Source organism: Calypte anna, chromosome 3 (genome assembly GCF_003957555.1).
Source record: "Calypte anna isolate BGI_N300 chromosome 3, bCalAnn1_v1.p, whole genome shotgun sequence".
Taxonomy (NCBI): Eukaryota; Metazoa; Chordata; class Aves; order Apodiformes; family Trochilidae; genus Calypte; species Calypte anna.
This window is the reverse complement of record NC_044246.1, coordinates 70,911,989-70,931,022: the sequence shown is the minus strand read 5'-3', so window position 1 is coordinate 70,931,022 and position 19,034 is coordinate 70,911,989. Positions and strand designations below refer to the sequence as shown.

General features: G+C 43.6%; 1 protein-coding gene across 1 annotated transcript; it reads right to left on the bottom strand.

Moving 5' to 3' along the window:
* Positions 1-3,000: 3,000 nt before the first annotated feature.
* Positions 3,001-13,650, bottom strand: OSTM1 (osteoclastogenesis associated transmembrane protein 1). The gene is made up of 6 exons (XM_008504280.2): positions 13,316-13,650; positions 10,113-10,227; positions 8,538-8,635; positions 7,071-7,235; positions 6,110-6,275; positions 3,001-5,803 (listed from the first exon to the last, which is right to left on the bottom strand). The coding sequence occupies exons 1-6, from the start codon at positions 13,643-13,645 to the stop codon at positions 5,748-5,750; spliced, it is 930 nt and encodes a 309-aa protein (XP_008502502.2). The 5' UTR covers positions 13,646-13,650; the 3' UTR covers positions 3,001-5,747.
* Positions 13,651-19,034: the final 5,384 nt, after the last annotated feature.

The window sequence follows — 19,034 nt, the reverse complement described above, 5'->3', positions numbered from 1 at the left end:
TGCCAGTGGCCGTTCTCTCAGTCTTAACCCAGATCAGTTTGACATAAGCCATTTACTTCATGGTTAACCCCGGAAAAATCCTGCAGGGAATATAAAATCATGCATTAATCCTGCTCTCCAGTTCGGTTCCACTTAGGTTGGGATGAAGGAGGGGCCACATTGCAACCCCAACTCAAATTTACAGGCCCTTTGACAAAACCCCTGCTCCAGAGCCCTCCGTGATCCTCACACAAACTCTTTAATGCAGAGGAGAGAAAGAGACACCACTGTAAGTGCTGAGCATTACAACGAAGCATAAAGCAGCATTAAAGTTGCTCTGTGCTTAATGCTGCAGTTTAAACAGCTAATCTTGTTTCAGTTGAATGGCATGTTCATTACAGCAAATAAATCAGTAATGTGTAGGATTATTGAAGAGGAAAGACATATTAAACCAGTTTAAGGCATCATATTGATTTGGTTTATTTAATTTTTTTTTAGTGTGCAACTTAGCTTGGCGTTTTCCAACAGTCAGTTCTAATAAATGCTTGTGCTGCACAGATTAAGCAGGTGGGAATGCTGCCCAGAAGGAGTATTAGGAGTAACTTAAGGCACTGGTTTAATTGCAGCAATCCATGATACTTACTGTGCTGGCACCACAGGGGAATTTTCAGTATTAAAAGTTAAAATTTCAACCGAGCTACTAGTGAGCATCTCTCTTTTATTAAATATTTGAAAGAGTTTTCCAATATTTTAACCTTAGATAGGAATAGGGGAAGATTTCAAAGCTCATTTAACCATTCAACTTATTTCCTTCACAACTTATTACTAGAAAAAAAATAATTAGCAGTTTATTCAACACAACTTTGGATCTCTGACACTGAAAAACATTTTAAAAATGTCCTTGCTGTCCTGCCACCCAGTCAGCCCTATCCTACCATGTCCCTTTTCAAAGGAAGATGCATAGAAGTGAAAAAAGCCCAAACCTTGTTCATGCTTCCAGCAGCAGGCTCCTTTTGAAGGCATACTATACCATAAAGTATTTTCATATTCTCTCCCCATGCTGCCACTTCCCTGGCACTATCCTTGCCACAGCTTCAAGGAACAAGTAGGAACAACTTGATCCAACTTTGGAGATGGCCCTGCATGAGAAGGGACTTGGACTAGGTGACTTCCAATGGTCTCAAAGTAACACTGACAAAAGAAAAAAAACAGCTAAGGCTTAGATGAAAGTGGTTCCAAAGCCAAATGGCCTTGCCTCAGCAATTTGTCTGTGTAAACACAGATCCCCTGTAAAATAGCATCAACATCTGCAGTCAGCAAGCTCCCATCCTGTATACCATACACCAAAGCAAGGATACTGCAGGAAGCAGGGGTGAAGTTGTTTTGTCAGGGCAAAATGCAGCTTTTTCTTCTCTATGAGGCTGAAAGTAACAGAAGTCCCTGAAAAACAAAAAAATCCCTCTTCCCTCACCTCTAATTTGTGCAACAGAGGAAGGTCCATCTTAGCCCACTGCACCTCTGGAGGAACATGCACGCTCACAGGTGCTCACACATACTTGTGTTAGCAGCACAAATTAGAAGTGCCCTGGGCAGCTCCTCTGGCACCAAAGCAGATGCTGGGAGAAACCAGTTTGGACCAGCACCATCTATCAAGCAGAGGAGATGCCAGGGCATGAAGCTGTGAGGAAAACATAAGACACTAGTCAGGCAGCTCAAGCCCATGCCCAGTCCTGGCCAGAAACCCTCCTGACAGCCAGCAGAGATGCTGGTATCTCTGTATTAAACATCTATATGTGGTCATCATTTCAACCCTCAGCTTACCACTGGGCTGCTAGTTGCACATAAAATCACCCTGCCTGGCTCCAGCAACTACCAACAGACCCTGAGCACAGTGCCAGGAGATGCAATGCTCCAGAAACTGCAGAACTTACTGGCTCCAATGGGTAAATTTTTACACTAGGAAAACTACAGGAGATACAGCCTTTCTAATGAAGATCAGGCTAAAAATGCTTACAGCAGTCCCAGAAGGAAAATTCACAATAAAATATGAACAAAAATTGCAAAGTTACCCGTATGTCCTGATTAGGAGTGCAGAGACTTTGCTGATCACACAGTTTATCAATCCAGAGAAACTCTATATTCAGGGTATGATAATCAATGTCTAAATTAAAATAAATGCAAGGAGATTTGATGATACTTGATTAACTGGACAGTAAGCACCAGAAGCAATGCTTCAGAAACTGAAGCCATTTTGTGATTGTAGCAGGGATTTGATAAAAATGGAAAATAGCAGCCATTATGCAAAACAGAACTCCTTTTGGTTTGTTTAAAGAAAAATATCCTGTTTAGTCCTAAAGAGGAGTCCTCAACTCAGCTTGAAACAGGAGCTTTGTAAAGAGCCTTTGACCCAGGATTACTTCAACACCATCCACAGCACCACACAATTCAGGTACCCTCCCAGAACAAAGCAGCTATTAACTAACACAGAATCAAGTCCCTGTTGCCATCCTTACTTGCTCCCTTCCTGGAAGTCCTTTGCAAGTGACACACTGATTTACACTTGCCTTCAAGATACCCACATCCTACCACGAGTGCACAAGCCTTCCACCACCAGGTGAGACACCCAGCTCTCTCCATGGTGAGGCACCACATTGCCCTTTTTAAAGATATCTTCCAGCTCAACAGTAGTCCCAACACTGTGCCTGTGAAGCTGCAAGAGGCAGCAGAGCAGCAACCAAAAGCTTCCCCACAAGGACAGCAAGTCACCCCCCTAGCCTTACACACACACACACACACACACACACACACACACACAAACTCCATTGTACTGACCAAGATGAAACTCTAGCTGGAGTTCATTTGCTCTGTAACTCGGTGCAGAACTGCTTTGGAAACATCTTTCTGATGCCGTTTTCCTGCAAATGGCATAATGAGAAATAATAAGCAGGTGTTTCTGAACACAAACCCAGAACAGCAGGAGTGTAAAACTACTACAAATGAAGCAATTAAGTAACCACACTGTTCACTGTTTATTGACAACCTTTATTAGAGCTGACTTTCTGTGTTGAGAGGCTTCCGAGGAAGTATAAATATGAATCAAAGTGCTACCCCACAGTAAGAAACCTTTATTTGCACAAAAAAAGATACAAACAACTAGTATTTCAAAGTCCATCTTTGTTAGTACATATAATACCAAAAAGGCAAAAATAAACCAAAATGAAAGACTAGCAGCAAAAAAGAATTCTAATTCTCATTCAACACAGACTGTGTGCTTCTGTATTTCTCTAAGAAATAGATTATAAAGAGAATTCAATCAATTTATATATGAAATATCCCACCAAAAATATAACACTGTGTAAAGAAACATAGTAGTACAAACTGGGGGGGAAGGGGGGGTGAAGAAAAAGGATAAAAGAGTAGATGCACTATTAAAAATCTGAAGTGTAAACTTTGCTGCTGCTTTAAAATAAAAACCAACAAAAGTCACATGAGTATTTCCGTTTGGCTTAACTGCCAGGAAAATAAGAAAAGCTGATTTTATTATTTTATTTTTTAATTTTTTTTTAAAGTGCTTAACCACCATATCCAAAAGTAATGACTTTCAGACCTACTTAACATGAATGTGCTCAAAAAGCCACTGCTTACAGTATAAAAGCTGTCATTCTGAAATGCTGCACATACAAACTGGCTTTATCTGCACGAATGAAAGATTGCTTTGAACAGCTCTCAATCATATGATGTCCCAAATCAATGTAATGCTATTAGAGCAGGCAGCTGAGTAAGTCCCAGAAAGTTGAAGTTTAAGAATAAGAGATATAAAAAATAATCTTTTTTTGTTTTTAAAGGCAGCATGTCTCTCCCAGCCACAGGAAGTTTAACTTTACAAATAAGCATGAGAAACAGTTTTGTTGTTGTTGACCCATAACAAACTGACTGTTGACCTAGTAATTCACAGGTTTAACAATGGGAGATTAATACTTCTACCTGACAAAACATAAAAAGACAATAATGTGGGTGGGACCAATCACTAACACAGTATTTAATTTTAAACTTACTGTCAACTTGACTTTAAAACTGATAGTACCATCCACACCAACTCAAGACAAAAAAAAAAACAAAAACCAAAAACCACAAACCAAGAAACCCAAGAAAACCGATTACTTGAAGAGCTTCAGGAGTGTTCTGTTACACTGTTACATATTTATTTGAGCCTTAGTGCAAAGAAAGAATTTAACATTCTAGGCTCCAAAGCAAGTCAGATACACAAGACTGTTCCAGAGGGTTTTTTTGACAGATATCAGAAACACAGATTCCAAGAGATATTCAATTTTTTAGCTATAACAGCCATTGATTTTCATCTCAGTGTTACAAAACACATTTAAAAATAGGAGTAAAGACACTGCCATTCATTAACCTGTACAGCTATAAAATGTTTAAACCCCACCACTCTCCCAAATCAGGACCATCATCACCAAACTGAATGGTTTGTATTGCTGCAGTCACTGAACTGTGCACACAGCCTGCCAAGCAGCACCATCCATCCCTGCATTTATTGTACCAATTTCTCCATCAGCTTTGGAATCCTGCAAGCTTGAATTTTTTTACATTCACTTATTTCACAGGTCTAATCTTTGAAAATATTTTTTGAAAGTCATTTATTCCCAACACAGTGTCTCATTGTCCATCAGGACAGTTTTTAAGTTAGAGAACCCCCCGGGTTCACTTATCACTAAAATACATTATTATCTAGAATGAGTAACTTTTACCCTATTAAGTTCCTGTAAACACTACTGTATTAAGCCATACCAAGCTCTACACCAGGGAATTCAGCACCTCCAGTGACTTGACTTAACCTCACTTTTCACTCAAAAAAGCACAAAAAAAACCCCCAAAACCCAAACCAAAAAAACCCTCTCAATAATTAAAAAGGAAAGGAAACAACACAATAAACAGGCAAATCATGAAGCATTCAGTTACCCAAGCAGACATCTACAATAAGCCTCTGAAAATTAAAATTTGAAAAGCCATTATTTTAGTGGTAAACTGTGCAAATGACTAAACATGCTGCCTGCTTCAGAGATAGCTGAATACCGTAGTCATCAATGATTATTATTCATGTCTAGCTCTGGCAGTTCTGTTGCTTTTGTTGCTGGCTTTGGACATTATATATTACCACTTCCTCTGCATATTTCATGTCTGTCTGTCTTTTTTTTTGTTTCCTCAAGTGAGACCAGCAGCATGACTTTAGAGGTATAAGAAAAATGGGAACTTTTCTTTTTAAAGGTTTCCTGTCCATCCTGAGTCTGGCAAAACCGACTATTATGTGGAATTAAACAATGTTTCAAGCAGAAATATCAAATATTATTTCAAGTTGTCTGACAATTAAAATCTCCTCAGAAAGGTTCAGAATCTCAGGTTTCTGTGAAACAAATACGATAAATTAAAGAAGGGGGAAAAATGTTCAAGGAAAGCATAACTGTTCTATTGATGAGAAATACAAAAGCTTCAGAACAGAAAAACACCAGCTTCAGCCCAAGACTGAAAAAACACAATTTTTTTCAAAACCAGAGTCCATACAGTGTCACACAGCCCTGCCTTGTCATGTTGGTTAATATCCTCGCTTAGAAGTCAGACAGCATTTTGTTTAACTTGTGTTGCTCTGTATCATTACACTAAACCATAATTAACTCCTCTTTTGTGCCGGCCTCATTCCAACACAATTGTACCCACTGTATACCAGCAGCAGTTCTCAGGTTTTGTTTTGCAGCTCAGCTGTATTTTTCTTGGATGTTCACAAGACTGGCATTTGACTGGATGCGCTTGGCTAGAAAGGGAAAAATTATATGAAAATTAAACACAAAGAATTCCACAAAACTAGTCTCTCCACTCCCTCTATTTATCTGACAGACTTGCAAAACAGCTTTCTGTTCACGTCCAGAAACTTTAATGAAAAGATATGGCTGAAGCTCTTTACTACCCTTCTTCAGGGGACAGCAGCAGCCTAATAGTTGCTATTAGTGCCGTCAGCACAGCTGCAGGCAGAGCTGGCTGGGCCCCCTCTCCCAGGGGAGCCAAGAGAGTCCCTGGCACCACCCAACTCCAGCAGCAAAACGCCAGCACCAACACTTACGCAAAATGAGGATCCGCTTCTTCTGCTTCGAGTGAAGGAAACTACTAAGATAAAAAACTATAGGTAGGAAAAGGATAAAGGATGAAACTGCAATCACTGGGACTGTATCACTGCAGGGGAGGGAACAGTTGAACGTCCTGCTCCAAAGCTTCCGAGTGATGTTCATCTAAAAGAAAAACATAAGCAAGCCGTGAAAGGAAGGACGTGGGTTTCTGCTGTGCTGCACAGCAAACACTCGGGCCTCAAGACACTCCAGTGTTCAAATAATACCTCAGAAAGTAACACTTTAAACAGATCCACTCCCTGCCACCCCTCCCCAACCCAGAAAATCCATGGCAATGCAGAAACAGATAATTTAAATGGAATCAAAATTTCACATCAAAACTTTTGCAAGCTTCAAGCCCAGACTATGCTTGGATACACTGTAGACATCCCCACATGCCTGTTTCCTGGAGAACTCACTGGCTGCCTGTCATCCCATACTTTTGACAGCACTCTTCTTTCCCAACCACTTAAAACCCCACAGCATAACCAGTCTTTTCCTACACACACATATCATCAATGCTGAGGACCCCTAGAAGCATCTGCTCTAATAAGGAATCAGTTATTAGGGAACAATAGCAGTAAAGTTTCACATTAAAAGCCAGAAGAGTAAGGGTTTTTTAATAATTTTTTTTTCCGAGTCCTTTGTGGTAATGAGAAATTAAAGTAGAACCACTTAAAAAAATAGAATGCACCCCAGTGATGAGGAGCTTGTCATGCTCCTGCCACATTGACTGAGGACAGGACCTAGCAAGACAGCCCTACCAGGATGTCCCATCAGCCTGACAAAGGCACTGCTGCCAGTACCATCCCACACCAGAAAGGAAAAGGCCATCTCTATCATGATAAGTACAAGTGTCACAGATTAATAAAGAACTCCCTGAGAAGGTCTCCCTGTTGAGTATCAGTAGATACTTACTGCATCTTCCACATCAATGCACAAATGTGTGGGGTGCCCGGACTCCCCACCTTGCCTGTTCAGCCTCTGCAAGTTGTTGTAAAGGTCATTCAGCATTCTGTAGGTTTCGTTGCAGTTTTTACAGACTTCTGTGTAGTTATTTGGTGTCAGATAGATGGCTTGTCCCTAGGGTTATAAAACTCTGTATGACTGCTGGTTTAACACATTATTTAAAAAAATAAAAAACAAACAACCAAAGAAACCTTTCAAATTCGAATCAAGTTTGAACAAAATGCAGATTTTTATTATATTTGATAAAGTCCCAGATGGAAAACTCATGTGAGAATGCAGGAGAAGGGATTCTACTTCACTAGGTATGGGATCCATTTCCTGCAGGTTCTACAGCTCAAACTGCTCTTTGAACTGCCTTTTTATGCAAATGTTTATTTTTAAAGTTCCCAGAGGAAAAAAAAAATTACTAGTAATCAAATGTTTTTCTGAAACCACAGATATCTGATTCCTTAATAGTTTGGGGTTTTTTGTTTGGCCATACCTAACAACTGTTGGTATAGCTCAGCAGTAGCAACCTAAAGGGGACAGACTGTGCAACAGTAAGTTATCCTTTTCATTTGCAGCCTTCACCACCCCTGAATGCCATATGACACACTTGAAAATACAACTACAATCTCTAAAGATACTCCAATCCAGAAATGCTTGTACCAACTACCCACCTACCCCTGGGTGAAGCCCTAGTTCAGGCACTTAAAGTGATTGACAGGCCTGTTCATGCTGCTCCTGACCAAGGCCTATAAAGGCACATTTCCTATAAATCATTAATAATAAAAAAAAAGCAGGCAGTTCCCTCAGATATTGTCCCATGCCCATAATCTCCCACTTCTATTACTGAATGATCCCTGAACTTGGCCAGTTTCTGAAATGACTGAAATGGATACATGCAGTTTCTTAGGCTATTCAGGGCATTTTGTTTGAGGACAATTACCACATTTATTTCACTAAGTTATATTGTTTTTGCAGTATAGACAACCTTTACCAATAAATTTACTAATCAAAACAATTGTTGCAATGATTTAAGGTATCATGTCTTTCTATTCCATATTATCAAAAGGTTATTTAAAGATAAAATTGTTAAGTCAGAAGACAATTGCACAAAGACAGAAAAAGACAGCATGCAGACATGCCATTTTTTACTATATAATTACAAACTATTGTGAATTCAGAAATTCTGATGTGAAGTAGCACTACAATTACATACAAAATGAAGTCAAGGTGAATATCAATTAGAATTAATTTTAGGCTCTCAATCTGTAAACATCCGCATTTTACAGATCACTGCTTTATCTGCCTAAAATTCACAAACTCACCAGCAATTTATTTGCCTAATCTGTATCTGCAGTTTGTTCAGCATAAATAGGATTTGTATAGCAATTAGAAGATTTAATACTTCTCTTAAATACACAGTATAAATACCTGAAGGTTATTTTCAAAACATGTCAGAGATTTATTGAATAAATCCAGGAATTCTACAGTAGAATTTGATAATCCCTCACTGTTGTTCTTTAAACAATCTGTCAAAGAGAAAAAAAAAACATCAGGATATTCTAATTTCTAACATTTCCATAGCTGACAAGCCCCAGACACTCCTCTCCTGCAAAAAGAGCTCTCGACTATAAAAGACAGGTCTAGTCAACACTGCAGTTCCCTCATCTGCCTGCCATTGATGTCTCAGACCTGCTGACCTAACTCTTCATCGAGAACAGATTTCAGAATTAATTGCCCTTGATTAAGTGAAAGATGAAGACTATAATCAAGAGCTTTCTGAAGAGGGGGTCTGAATTATCTTTGGACTTTAAGATAAAACAAGACATTACTTCTATTTTCTAGCCCACAAATCCGGCTTTGCCCAGCAACAGTCACAGGCATTACGAAAAAGCTGAAGCACCAGCAGATGAAACAAACCTGAGAGCACCCAGGAAACAGCTAGACCACGAACACAACAGTAGAAGTCAGAGTATAGTTTATTAATATTTAAGAGATGACCATTTCACCAGCTTTAAGCAAAGCTCTGGGGCTTCTCTAACAGTCACAGGCTCAGCCCTATCAATATTACTGATTCTGTCCATCTCATCCTACTTCAGGTGCTCTAACCAGACAGACCCGTGAAAAAAACAGTGGTTTGGCAACTTAAATGTTCAGCAACAGCACCGTGAGAGCAAGCCAACATCCTGGAAAATTCTGAAGGAAGGAAGCACTGCCAGTATTGAGGGTGAGCATTCTGCTAGACACAGGTCAGAGGCTGCTCAGCTGCCCCTGTGCTGCCTTTCCATCCTTCAAACCATTTCCAGCTTTCATGCTGCCCAGGCTCACAAATGAAAGCTGACTCTCAAGGCACTCTGCAACAAACCCAAGGTCTTCAACACTCAACTGCATAGTGCTGTTCCCACTGTTTCCTAGTGCACTTATTAGTGTAGTGTCCCACTTCCCACACCAGGGGAATGGCAAAAAGCCATAGTTTGATTCTAAGTGTGGCACAGCATTGTCAGCATGAGGAGAGAGAGACAGAGGGATAGATTTGGACATCCTCTAACCTTAGAATGAAATGAAATAAAAAGCATGGCTGGGGAAGCAGATACTGCTCAGCATGTAAGCATTCCAGACTCACTAACTTTACTAACAAACACGGAAAAGCTTCTTATTTAAGGTTTTTTAGAAAAGGGAAGACTGGGAAAAACAGAGGAAACCACAAAGAAGCAAAGCAAAGTTTCCAGCAGGGTCTGTACATCACAGAGAATCCTATCATGACTACCTTTTGAGAGAACTGCAGAAAAATAATTAGCTAACAACTAATTTTCCCAACAAACTAGTGCCCTCAGATTTTGGCAGTATCCCTTACGAAATACAAAGCTCTGGTACCCCTCTCTGGAGCTACTTTAGTTTAGGATTTCTGTTATACTGCCTGTAACCAAACAAATACATACAATTTTTAGGGGCAGAGTTAAGCTAAGTCATAACAGTAGAATGAAAGCTACAGAACAAGCCACATACTTGCACAGTTGGCTGCCTCCCAGGTTTCGTTAAAGAACTCTGAAAGGGTCACAACTATCTGCAGTCTGTCTGAGGTCAAGATGCTTTTGGCACAATTGTGGCTCTCAGAAGAATTCTAGAATAAAAATAAAAATAAAAAAAAAAAAAAAAGCAATTGTTAAAATTAAAAAGGGAAAATTTTTAAACATATTTTAAGTAAGCACAGCTAAGCAATCACATCTCATCACAATGGTATTATTTATTAGGCAGAGCAAAATTGATGGAACAATAAAAAATCTTTTGATCCTCCAAATCATACTAAAAGCAACACAGCTTACTGAAAATGGTCTTTGAAGACCTACCAGGACTGCATACAAACCAGTCAAAAATGAGACTGAAAGAAAAAAACAAGCAAGCAGAGATGGGGCCTCCTCTGCCAGGCAGCTCATAGTCATCCGTTTCAGGGCTGCTGCCCCAGAACCCAGCTCAAGGAAAGAGAGAACAGTGTTAGACCACAGGAATATTTAAAGGAGCTGAACCAACAAACTGGCCTCAAAATAAAACCAAATTCAAAATGTCCAAAACCATTGTATCAACACCAAACTTCCCCCAGATGCAGCAATATCAGGAAAGTAGTCCTCTGACAAGAAGCAGCCTCTCCCCCAAGCCAGGCTCAGCTCCCCTTGTCCCCAGATGTAGGTACCAAGCTCACCTGGCCTTAGCAAACCACTCAATGCACCCTATCCTCAAAGCAACTACTGGCACAATTCCTAAAGCAACTTACTCTCTGAATCAAGCTAATAAAAAAAAATGCAAAGCAACTATAAAAGCCATTACAGAACAAACAGAAAGCATCCCTATCAGAATTGAGAACAATGTTTTTCTCTTTCAAAGCTTTATTTTCCTTCAAATCACTGATGTGAAACCATGATTTCCAGTCAGCTGACTCCTCTGCTCTAGCTCCTGTTTTCTGGCTGGTAAATTGACTTAAGCACTACTCAAAATTGCCAAAGCTGCCAAAAGCCTCTTTGATCAATGACGCTGGACATAAAAGACAACAATCCCTTTAACGAGAAACCTGTTCCTTACAGGGTTTCGTGAGAGATCCAGTTACTGCCTCTCTTCATTAAAACAGGGTGGGTTTTTTTTTTTTTTAAATAAAATGCTTCCCTTGAAGTCTCAACTGCAGAAGTCAAATATTGCCACAACTGGTAACTCCTACGTTCACCCACTTTCGTTTCTACTAAATTACAAACAAGTATGCAAGAGAGTTGTTTATGCAGGAAACTCTCTGGTTGCTTCATGAAGGCCTTTAACTGTGAAACTTCCTCACCAGCTCAACTCTACAGTGGGAAAAAGCACTTTAAATCCAAAATTGAATTAAATAGACCTATACAATCCCTTAAATATGTTTTATTTATTTGTATTTTATTCTTTAATTGGCTTAGAGGATTTTACACTTTAGAGACATTCCAATTTTAACTCAGCTGCTGCTTTCACACTGCACTGTAACTATTGTAGGATGGCAAAGATAAAACCATCAGATTTCTGATTTGTGATTATGTACTGAGGCTGCAAGAGATCACCTCCTATGTTTGTTTGGTTAGTTAATCCACACACAGAAGGAAAACCAAACACTCTCTAACACAGAAGTGTTTTCCAGACCACATAATGGACCAGTCCTCCCAGACTGCAAATACTCAAGAACAGCAGCTGCAGTGAGTTATATATATGTTAGATACTGGGATATCTTTGGCAACCTAATCCTAGCCAAAACATCATGCTGAAAGTACCCACTGAATTACACACTCAATTTTTTCCTCACTTTGACATTACCTAGTCACTGTTATAACACAGCTTCCCTATGAAACAATAAACAGACTGGAAGTTTGCAAACAAAACCAGGAGCCCACTGGCTGGGCATCTGTCCTGGAGAGGACAACCATCAAATGAATGCACATGTGCTTTTCCAAGAAAGCCACAGGGGTGGTGAGGGGAAACAGGCTGAAAATGCAGAAGATTTTTTTTTAATCGCATTTTTCAGACAAAGTGATACTTCTTCACATAATAGTCAACTAAGATGCGGAATGGTTTGCAGCAGGACACTGCGGCTCCAGAAATTTACCTGATAACAGATTTTTCTTGTCAATGGTGATTCTAAACATGTATGTAGAAAACCCAAGACTAGAAGCACACACTGCTATAAAAACACTCACTGCCTCTTACCAGGGCACCCACTTCTAGCCATCACCAGAGAACAAAGTTCCTGTTGTCTGATCCACTACTGTCATCCTTGCATTATCCCAAGGACCTTTACAAATAAGACAGATCAGAAGACGCAAAGCTACTCATGAACCAACACTAAGAAAAAAATCCAACACTAAGGAAAAAAAATTATCAAGAGCCTGGAGGGTGTAAACTGAAGACCCAGCTATAGTGAAGGCTTTCCAGTGGTGGAGTCCACATACTTCAGCCAGAACTCCGTACTTCTAGTTTGCTGCCACACACTTCACCAGCTTTGGAGCTAAGGACAGTGACATGGCTCCCCACTTGCCCCAGCTTCAGAGACCATCAATTTTCCAAGAAGAGCAAGGCAATTAAACTCTGTCACTGTTCCTCACTAGTGCTATACAACAAAGACCTGCAAGCCAGAGTGCTGCTTTAGGCATTGCTACATCAGCAAGAATAACTCAAGTTCTTCCACTTGGAGAGAGCAGCAGCTCTTTTTCTGCAGGTGGAGATGCTCACCCCTTGCCGTGCCGGCATCTGAACTGCACTGACCATGCCACACCGCCAGCCAGCAGAAGGCAGCCACTACAGGCAGAGCTCCTTCCCTAACATACCTCCGTTCCAACACTCTACGCACCCGGTGGGGCTTACAGCGTGGGAACTGACCTTCGCAGGCTGGAGATCCGCTCACCCCAAAACACAAGTGCCTTGCTCACAGAATTAGAGCCACCGGTGCCAGCACCGGCCGCGCCCAGACCCGGCCTAACCCCCTCCGCAAGACGCCGGGCCAGACACCCGCTGTCACGCCGCAGGGCAAGGTGCAGCGGCAGCGTCTGAATGCTCAGGTACAGGCCCTAAAGTGGCTGGGAAGCCTTCAGGAAACAGCCCAGGCCCCCACACACCGACAATGGGGCGCGGGCAGGGCCGCACGCCGGACCCCTGCCCCCGGGGCAGCCTCGCACCACCCTTCGCCCGCCCGGAACCCTCGGACGCACCCCGACGGCGCGGGCGATGCTGCCGTACTGCGCCAGGAGGTGCTGGTAGTGGAGGTGGCAGGCCTGGCAGAGCCGCACCGGGCGGGCACGGAGGCCCAGGCAGCCCGTCAGCGCCGCGCTGCTATTCGCGAAGGCGGTGAGGAGGCGGCTGCACTCGGGCTCCAACTCGGGCAGGTCGCCGGGCAGCCCCGCGTCCCACAGCTCCTCCGCCAGCTCCTCTGCCTCGCCCAGAGCCTCCAGCGCCAGGGCCCGACGCGGCTCCCCGGCGGCGGGGCGGAGGGCGAGCGCTAAGGCGGGCAGGAGCCGCAGCAAGAAGCGCAGCGGCGCCATGGCGGCCGCGCCGAGGAAGCGGAAGAGCGGCGCCGGCTCAGGGACCGCCTGGGCTGCGGGAAACCGCCGCTCATTGGCCCCGGCGGGAAGAGGGCGAGGAGAGGGGCGGAGACGTGACCGGCGAGGGGCGTGGGGATGGCGGCGGGGCCGGGCGGGGAGTGGGCGGACCTCGTCCCGGAGAGGAACGCTGGGGAGTCCCTGGGCCCGGGTGTGAGCAAGGGGTGTGGTGGCCCTGGGGAGGGTATGTGGCTGGGGACGCGCTCTGCTCCATGGAGCTTGTGTGCCAGGTAACGCCCTTTTCATCCGAAAAGGAGATTTAAAAGTGTCCCGCGCTGCACCAAAAGAAGCATGGCCGGCAGCAGGTCGAAGGAGGTGATTCTTCTCCACTTACTCCCCTCTACTGAAACCCTACCTGGAGTGCGGTGACCAGTTCTGGAGCTCCCAACACAAGGGCATGGAGCTGTTGGGGCGAGTCTAAAGGAGAGCCACAAAGATGATCAGGAAGCTGGAGCACCTCTCCTGCACAGACAGCCTGAGAGGGCTGGGGTTGTTCGGCATGGAGAAGGCTCTGGGGAGACATTATAGCAGCCTTCCAGTACCTGAGGGGGGCTGCAGGAAAGCTGGGGAGGGACTTCTTACAAGGGCATGTACCTGAAAGGAGGGTGTAGCCAGGTGGGGGTTGGGCTCTTTTGCCAGACGACTTTCAACAAGACAAGAGGGTATGGTCTTAAGTTGTGCCAGGGGAAGTTTAGGTTAGATATTAGAAAGAATTTCTTTACAGAGAGAGTGATCAGACATTGGAATGGGCTGCCCAGGGAAGTAGTGGATTCTCCGTCCCTGGAGATATTTAAAAAGAGACTGGATGTGGCACTCAGTGCCATGGTCTAGCAACTGCAACGGTGGTTCAAGGGTTGGACTTGATGATCTCTGAGGTCCCTTCCAACCCAGCCAATTCTATGATTCTATGATTCTATGTAGTGACAGGGCAAGGAGTAAAGGCCTTAAACTTGGAGACGGTAGATTTATATTAGATATTAGGAAGAAATTCAGTGCTGGGAGGGTGGCTGCCCAGCAAAGTTCTGGTTGTCCCCTCCCTGGAAGTGTTCAAGGCCTGGTTGGATGGGACTTGGAGCAACCTCATTTTTTGGGAGGTGTTCCTGCCCATCACTTTGCACCAGCCATGCAGTAAATGTCCCAGAGTGGAAATGTCAAAGATGAGTTTGAGCTGACCAATACAAAAGACAACAGCAAAGGTGGCAGTAAAGGTGAGAGCATTGGCGTCTCTGAGTGGGCTGAATACCTCTGAAGAAATGTTTTTCAAAGCAATGAATGAAAACCATGTCAAAAAAATGTCACAGAGAAATAACAGTATGGTCAAATCTGTGTCTGCTTGCCTGTACCTGCTAATTGGTCAGGGTGAAGGCGCTGGCTTGGTGCCAAACTTTCCCTAAGCCCTACTCTTTGAGCAGGCCTTGCTGAGGTTTTGGCCAAGGCCAAACAATTCCCTCCTTATGCAGCACCTGCTGGGTTGGGCACCCCATCTGGCAAGGCCACCACCTTGGGAAGCCTGAAACCACTCATCAGGATGTGCGTGTGTGCCTGGGTGCTTCCAGGGAGAGAGGATGCTCCCCCCCCATGCTCAGTTCACTAATAGGAGTGCAGCCTAAACATTGAAGAACTTTTGGGCAGCAGAGCTGCTGGCACCAATTCAGCAGCCACAGCCCTGAGATGGGGACAGAAGCTGCTTATCACCCCTAAGTGACCTTCAGCCAAGCTGGTAGTCACGGAGCTACGTTTGCTTGTCACAGCGGATGGGGTGGCCATGCACTGCACCACCCTGAGCAGCACGGGGTTGGGAGAGGGGTAGGCAGGTGAGCAAGCAGGGGAGCAGGCAGGCAGGTGAGCAAGCAGGGGAGCAGGCAGGCAGGTGAGCAGGCAGAGGGGCAGGCAGGGGGACAGGCAGGTGAGCAGGCAGGCAAACTGGCAGCCAAGGGGTGTAGCGGCCATCCTGCCCGCATCCCCCCAGGAGAGGGCAGCAGCACTCCCGCACATCGCCCCTTCGAGGGGTTGGGGGGCGGGGGGCTGGAAAGGGCCCTCGGCGTGTCCCACATCATCCTGGCAATATCTGCATCCCTGGGGAAGGATGGAAAGAACAGCCGCTCGCCATCCTCACCGGGGGTCTGGCTCCCCTGGGCCCGCATGGGCACCGAGGAGGACCGGCTTGGGGAGGGAGGGCAGAGTGGTGGCTTCATCTTCGTGGGTCCAGAGGGCTGAGTTTTCCTACATCTTGAGAGAGTTCAAGATTTTCCTGCAAGAGGATGTGTTCTTCCTCCAAGTGGAAAACTGGTCTCGGGGGGGTGGACAGGAAAAAAGAGGAGGAAAGGGAAAAGAAAAAAGAAAAGGGGGTGGGGGAGGGAAGGAAAAAGAGAAAAAGAAGAAAGAAAAAACAGAAAAAGAAAAAAAGCTTAAGAGATTACTTTGAAATCTCTGAGGCATAACTGGAATATAAACATTTCTGGCATTAATAAATGTGTTGCTGCAGACCTATAAGGAAGATGTCTGGTCATTAAGTAAGAACTCTTTTTATCAATTATAAACATGACACTAAAAAGCATAATTAAAAAGCCACTGACTTTTTCATCTGTGATTCAGAAACAAGGACTGAAAAGGCATAGGCCTCTTCTCTGGTCGTAGGTGAATTTTGTTACTGGTCAGAAATTTGGCTTTGATCAGCAAATCTCAGAAATAACCTGACAATATTAGAATTGTGTAGCTGTGCAGTTCTAATTATTTTTGAAAGCACATCCATGGATTTCAATACCTGCCCTGACTACAGGATAAAGTGTGTATCATTAAGCAGAGGGAAAAATCTTAACAGTGTAGAAACATAACACAACAAATGAATAACGGTTTCTTATGCCATCTTGCTGGATCTGTGGAGACAGGAGTATAAACCAGGGAGAGCAGTTTGAAGCAGTGAACCTGGTTCTTCCCTCTGTGTCTCTATTGCCTTCAGCTCCTTCTCCTGATTCATGCAACTGTGAGCTGAGACCTGAATCCTTTTTTTCAAGTTTTCTTGTTATCTCCAGAGGATGATGGTTTGGATAAGTATGTTTAACCAAGCCTTGGTTACATATATTGGCTCCTTCATGTGCTGCTCATGGCTAATGTAAAAGCCAAACAGTGGGTCACCTGATTCAGTGAATGTCTTCCAAGCTCCACAAAGCATCAGAAAGCAGTCCAGAAGGCAGTTGCACATAAGTAATTAATTAAGGGCCTGCACACATCCCTATCACACTCAAGAAAAATGAACTTATAAGGAAATACATATGTTAAATAAATGATCAATATGCTGACGTGTTTTTGATCACTTGTCAAGGATGAAAATCATCCTGGCAAGACTGTACAATGGTTTGAGCCAGTTTTAATTTTTGAAAGATTATGTGAACTTGATTAAAAAAATGATTGACAAATATCTTTCAAGCAATGCTATTTCTGAGTTACTGCCCCATTGGAACATTATTTTTCTATGTATGTAGAAAAGAATATTAAAACCTTTTATTCAAAGCAAAAAGACAGAGGCACATCTGCACTAAACAGTGAAGAATAAGAAAGATAACAAGCCAGGAAAAAAAAAAAAAGCACTTGATATACAATAATTTCAATCATTAATTCAGAAGAACGCCAAAAATTTTCAGTGGCTTTCCAAATCAGATGCTAAATCCTGTCCTTTAGCCTCAAACACCAGGGAGCCACTTTGCTGCATCAACTATCTAGGAGACAGGGAAGGTCAGATGCTTGAAATATGAAGACAATCACAGGAACATCATTCTCTGGGTGAGTACAAGAAACCACTGTCACCAACTCAAACTTCAGGGATTCCAGACTTACAGAAAATGTGTGACAGTGTGTGCTGGTTTTGGCTGGGATAGAGTTAATTTTCTTCATAGTAGCTAGCACAGGGATATGTATGGTTTGGATTTGTGCTGAAAACAGTGTGGATAATGTACTACTACTACTTTTTGCTACTGCTGAACTATAGTTACACAGAGTCAATGCCTTTTCTGATTCTCAAACCATCCCACCAGCTGGGGTTGCACAAGAAATTGGGAGGGGACAACTGGGACAGCTGACTCCATATGACCAGAGGGATATTCCATACTCCATGATGTCATGCTTGGCATAAAAAGCTGAAGGAAGAGTTCATTCTCTGAAGTTACCAAAGAAAACAAGAAGGCACTACTGTAGTGAAATGAGGCAACCAGGTGCCACTAATTGCCAGGGAGTGGGCATGAGCTTGTGTTAAGCCCACCTGTGCCTGATTAGGGTGGGCCCCAACTGGGCATGAACAGGACCAGGGGGCCAATAAAAGGTACCACTCAAGCCTCACCCTGACGGCAATGAGCTCTAGTGGAGCAATAAAGGTAGTGCAGTGCTGAAAGCAGCACTTAAAGCCAAACATGCCGGGATTGTGAGTTCCAGCGTGAGCTGAGCCTGTGACTCAGGCCTTGCCTTTTATTGGCCCTCTGGTCCTGCTCATGCGCAGTGGGGGCCCACCCTAATCAGGCACAGGTGGGCTTAACACAAGCTCATGCTCACTCCCTGGCAATTAGTGGCACCTGGTTGCCTCATTTCACTACAGACTACTTGCAGCAAGTTTTCCAAAGAGCAGTTAACTAGGTTTATTGAGCCTGACTAACCAACTCAACCAGGAGCTGCACTGCATTTGTCTCGATCAATTATGTGGCAAATTGTGAGCAGACAATTTGCCCAGCCTAACCCAAAATACCACATCCTCACTTTGGAGAGTTATGAACCTCCTCCCTGTCAGAGTAAGGCTTAATTAGAGCTATATGTTACTTAGTACATCCAGCTCCTCCTTACAGCTAGCGGGTTCACTTGGTGGAATGCTGAACCTGCACCCAACACCCTCAATTGATCAGAGGTTCCTTTTCTGACCACCACTGATCATGGAGACTTGCCCAGGACTCATGCATTTCTCTGTAGCCACCTGTTCATGAAGCCTACAGCTGTTTTGGCCTCTGGTGGATACTCAGGCCACCTCAGCCAGAACAAGAAAGGTGGAGGAGTCCTGGACCCTGTCCTGTCCCTGGGGATGAGGGATCAGAAGGAATTTAAATGACCCGAGGTGATGAGCCAGAAAGCCAGCATTAATTTTGTCATTTTCAACCATATATACAGAGAGCACTGAACTAGGCCATCCATCAGCTAATCCTCTTCCATCTTTAGCACCATTGTACTTCTGAAGGGGGAAAACAACCCCACATCTCTGTTTGAAGGCTTTCATTTTCTGTAAGTACACAACAATACAATAACTTGAGAAATCATAGATAATGCCATATGATCTTTGCTTAAACCTGAAATGTTT